The sequence below is a fragment of the Hevea brasiliensis genome, chromosome 7 (assembly GCF_030052815.1).
Source record: "Hevea brasiliensis isolate MT/VB/25A 57/8 chromosome 7, ASM3005281v1, whole genome shotgun sequence".
Lineage (NCBI taxonomy): Eukaryota > Viridiplantae > Streptophyta > Magnoliopsida > Malpighiales > Euphorbiaceae > Hevea > Hevea brasiliensis.
The window spans coordinates 88,673,171-88,678,057 of record NC_079499.1 but is presented as its reverse complement, the minus strand read 5'-3'; the positions used below and the strand labels follow the sequence as shown (position 1 = coordinate 88,678,057).

At 33.3% G+C, this 4,887-nt stretch overlaps 1 protein-coding gene across 1 annotated transcript; it reads right to left on the bottom strand.

The window, feature by feature from the left end:
- Nucleotides 1-1,801: 1,801 nt before the first annotated feature.
- Nucleotides 1,802-4,593, bottom strand: LOC110651279 (probable NAD(P)H dehydrogenase (quinone) FQR1-like 2). Its single transcript, XM_058150150.1, has 2 exons — nucleotides 3,667-4,593; nucleotides 1,802-2,142 (listed from the first exon to the last, which is right to left on the bottom strand). The coding sequence occupies exons 1-2, from the start codon at nucleotides 4,188-4,190 to the stop codon at nucleotides 1,914-1,916; spliced, it is 753 nt and encodes a 250-aa protein (XP_058006133.1). The 5' UTR covers nucleotides 4,191-4,593; the 3' UTR covers nucleotides 1,802-1,913.
- Between the last annotated feature and the right edge of the window lie 294 nt (nucleotides 4,594-4,887).

The window sequence follows — 4,887 nt, the reverse complement described above, 5'->3', positions numbered from 1 at the left end:
TGCACCAGTTAGAATTAAGAGAGAGAGGCGTATAGGATCGGCTCCCATATGTTATGATTGATACTACAGGTGTGTGAGTGCTCCAAATTTCCTTTTGATGTTATGATGTGAAAATGATGTGGATGTTGCATTTCACTCTCTACAAGTGCATTAGTTTTAGATAGTTATAGAGATTATGGTTAAAATTGATATTTTACTCTGAGTCGACGCTCACTCTGTTCAAAAATTTTCTGTCGCAGGAGGATATTTTATTGCAGGTTAACTGCTTTTATACTTAGCGAGTTGTTTATTAATATTTGTGTAATTTTAATTACTCTTAAAATTTCCGCATGTGATAGCGATAATTATTTGAATTTGATGCAGTAATATTATTATCATGATGGACACTGTAAACTTAATATTCTATATACTGTTTTGATGGATTGGATGAGGAGTGAGCTCCGTTTATTATTATGTTAATGAGTATGTGGAGGGTGAGCTGAGCTCCCCAATTGACTATATATTGTGTTTACAGGTCGGGTGAGTCGAAAACTCCCCGTTGGAAAGTCCATTTTATGGCCGGACTCTGTCCGTTTGTTTTCTTGATATTGGGCCCAAATGGGCCTTAGAGTTGGGTTAATGAACAGTCAGGCTTACTACGGGCCTCGAGGGCTTTAAGTGGCGAGTCCTAGTCTTAGTCGGCCCATAGGTTGGGTCGTGACAGATAAAAATTATTTTTTTTTCTTGTTTGTATAATTGAATTAAAAAATTTACATAAATAATTATAAAATAGAGATAAAAATTTTTTAGGATTCATTAAAAAAGTGATTCATATAAATAAAATACCTTCCTACTTTTGTAAATAATATAAATCATGAAGATATTTTTATAAAATTTTATTTAAAATTATATTATAATAAAAATTTAATTAAATAAACTTTAATACAAGTAAAATTAAGAATTTTAAATTTATATAAATTTTAAAATTAAATTAAATATTAAAAAAATATAATTACAGATACCATAAATAATAAAAGGCAATTTAGTTAAGGCCAATATTCTCCCTTCACATATTTATATATTATATGGATAAATTTAATTTATAAATATATAAGTCTCACTTATTTATATATAAGAGTTTTATTTATACATAACATATCTTGAATCATAATAAATTGAATTTAAACAAAAATTTCTCATCTTGATTTATTCATCTAGATCAATCTCTTCCGCTTAATAATCATAAATTATGTATTAACTTCCTTCATGATATATATAATATATTTCGAGTGTTTTATCCTAAATCTTGTCTTGTCTTTCAAATTTTAGTTTTTTCTATTAAAAAAAAAAAAAGCGTTCTCAGGCATCACCGAGTCAAGAGTACAACTCAAATTTCATAACCTGCATGCTAAAAAAAAATACACCCATCTCTTTATAATTAATTTTTTAATTTTAATAATAAATAAATCAAATTTAAACCTAATTTCAACTGTAGTATTAACCACTGATTACGATGAAATAATTTTTAATGCGATACAAATATGCAAAATAATTGATGTTCTGTTTGGATTTGAAAATTAATATTTCAAACACTGAATTAGTATTTAAAATTAAAAGCCAAATGAATTAGAGTTGAAATGCCAAAAGATTAAAAGTTATCTGGAGTATATCACTTTCAACTGATTTAACAATATCTTCTAAGCTTTAATTGGACAAATGTGGATATCATATTGAGATATTTAAATTGAATATCATGTTGTCATTTTATTTTATTTATTTTTTTCTTTTACACATTCAAATCCAAATCCAAAAGGCTAAAATAGAAGATTATAATCCTCATATTTGATATATAAGACCATTTACAAACAAATGCATTCAAATAGATGACCAGATAAAAGAGACCACAAGTGTTTCAAAGATTGGGAACAACATTATCAAGCCTGAGCAAGCTTCTTTACGACTGTGGCCATATATTTGCCCTGATGTTCTGCAAGTGCCAGCTCTGATTCACTTGGCTCTCTCAAGCCATCACCTGCATAAACACCAGCACCATATGGAGAGCCTCCTCGTATAGAATCGATCTTGAACATACCAGCTCCAAAGGTGTACCCAACAGGAACAAATAGCATTCCATGGTGAGCTAACTGGGTAATTGCTGTCCATCTGCCCCAAATGAAACCAGAGAAATAGCGGGATAGAGCATGATTAGAATTATTTAGTTTCTCAAGCAAGCATTTTAACTTACCCATTCAATTTTTTATAATTTATATGACCAGTATTATATCATCCTTCCCCATTTCCCCATACTTGTCAATTATCAAGACAAAAGATAGAGATTTTAAAACCGAAATATGAATTTCATACGAACAAGACAAATTTAGTTGTTTATGACAGTACTTAAATACATCTTGATCGGCGAAAAATGCCTATCAAAAACAAAAGATTAACCACATTAATCCCAAAACTAAATCTTTAATTGCCAATCATAAACAAACTCAAATGCTATAGTTTTGCTGGGCTGTGGACCATATAAAATTAGGGACTATGAAAACACTTCCCTATTTTTTGATATACCCGTAATTCCTTATATGAGTTCTATACAATTGAGATAAAAATCCATAACCCCAAACCCCCAACCCAATAAAGTGTGGAATTGGGAAAAAGAAAATACTCTGCAACATCTTTAAGAAAGAGAGAATCGTAACTTCAAACTTAAGTTGTTGTGGAGAAACATTCAGATTTCTGAGAAATCTAATCATGGAAGGGAAAAAAAAAAAAGATTCAGAGGTAGAGCTATTGGTAGCATAAATTTAGGCAGTATGTCAGTCTCTCATCTTAATTTGTGAGTATGTCAGTCTCTCATCTTAATTATCTCACAAATTAACAAGAGAAAGTGGATGAGGAGGATTTTTATGGCACTCTACAAAGAAGCCCTCTAGGCAAGCAGCACATAGGCAACATCCTTCTTCAACATAAAAACCAAACCTAATTGCTCCTCAACAAACATCAGCTAAGAAATAATAAATTATATCAATTTAACATGATATATTACTGTGTTTTCTTGAACAATTATTAACAAGTGACGCCAATATCAGCATTCTGCAGTTCTAATTTTGCATTTAACTTCATGTGGATTATTATCCACACACACACACACACACACACACTCATCCAAACCAACACATTTATCTAACAATTATTCTAAAGAACTCCAATGTATTGACAAAGAAATATAGTCAACTTCTTAGATGTGATTTTCCTTGATTCATGAATAGTGTTCACTCTAGTTCCCTATGCCTCTACACTCAGGTATAACCTCCCCAAAAAGTTTAATGCATAACAAAGAACATTGTCACTTATTTTATATCTTATAGGAGCTTTTTTGATAGCTCATATTTATTAGGACTCACAGCAACAAAGTTAACTTCCATAGCCTGACATCTATATGTGACGTCACTATACTCTAACTAGGCTTATCCATTGAATTTTCAAATCAAATAATCTCCTACTCTAAATATGCTTATCATTTTCCAAAAAAATTGGTCACTCTGCATCCGTTCCTCAGAGTTATGAGGCTTCAAATGATCAGCTTTCATTTCAGGTCAGCGACTCTAGAATCTAGATTAAACTGTATAACAAAAGATCCACATGGAAAAAAAAGGCTTTTTAAGGCATCGAATTGCTTACGCTGTAGTTTCTTGGCCGCCACCTTGTGTCCCAGTACTGACGAAGAATCCAGCAGGCTTTCCGGCGAGCTTCTGCTCTTTCCACAACTGCCCAGTAGAGTCGAAAAACGACTTCATCTGCGCAGCCATGCAGCCGTACCTCGTTGGAAACCCAAATAAAACACCATTAGCATCTGCCAATTCCGCGGCCGTTATCTCCGGAATCTCAGGGTCCTTCGCTGGCGCCTTCATGTGCTCCAACACATCACCCAGTAACGTCTCTGGCACCCGATACAAAACAGCCTGCACGCCTTCCACTCCGTCGACTCCCTTCTTCATCCTCCTGGCTAAACCCTCCACGTGACCGTACATCGAGTAAAACACAATGAATATCTTCAACTGTGAGGTGGAATCCATTGCGGCAGTCGCATTATTCTCGGCGTTATCCTCGTCAGGGATCGGCGCGTCAAGAGATGAGCCTTGGTGATCTTCAGCGACGGCAGGGCGTTTGTTCTTGCTTGGAACACAGCCTCCACCTTTCCCCATCCCGAATTACCCAATCCCGAGCAAGAATTGGGAATACGCAATTCGGAACTGAGAGGGAAAGAATTTGATCGGATATTTAGAGCTTTCGAACCGGTGGTTGTAGAAAAATGTTCTTCTGCGTCTTGAGTTAATGTGACGAGTTGGTGTGGTATACAGTAGTGCTTGACCTAAATGCCACGTGCCGGTTAAGAGAACTGAGAAACGACGCCGTGGTTATGTTGCTGGAGTGTGAAGGTTTCTGGTTTAGGTATAACGGTGTCCTTCCTCTTTCTTAATCAGGGAAGCCGACGGGTCCCTTTCATTGACTGACTCGCAATTTCTATGATTTTTTGTTCCCTCAGATATTGGCGTTTCTAGCGGTTCATTAACGGACGATGATGGAAAACCTCGATAACCAGGCGAAGCTATTTATAACGAGCGGATGCCACTATCATGAGTCATGATTTTATTACTATTAATGTTTTCAAATTAAATTGAGGAATAAAATAATAATAATTATTATTATTAAGAAAATATAGAAATAATTTAATATTAATTTTATCTTTAATAATCTGATATATTTAAAAAAAATTAATCATTAATTTTTTACATAAATTTAAATATTATATTTTAAAAAAATTTATATTTTTAATTATAATAATAATTGGAGGGTCATAATATTTATTAAATTTTAAAATTAAAAGTATTGAATTAACAA

Bases quoted from the DNA above. Each gene is read 5' to 3' on its own strand.
- LOC110651279 (XM_058150150.1), bottom strand. From the start codon at position 4,190: ATGGGGAAAGGTGGAGGCTGTGTTCCAAGCAAGAACAAACGCCCTGCC. The intron at 2,143-3,666 runs GTAAGCAATTCG...CATTTGGGGCAG, and splicing joins GGCGGCCAAGAAACTACAGC to ATGGACAGCAATTACCCAGT.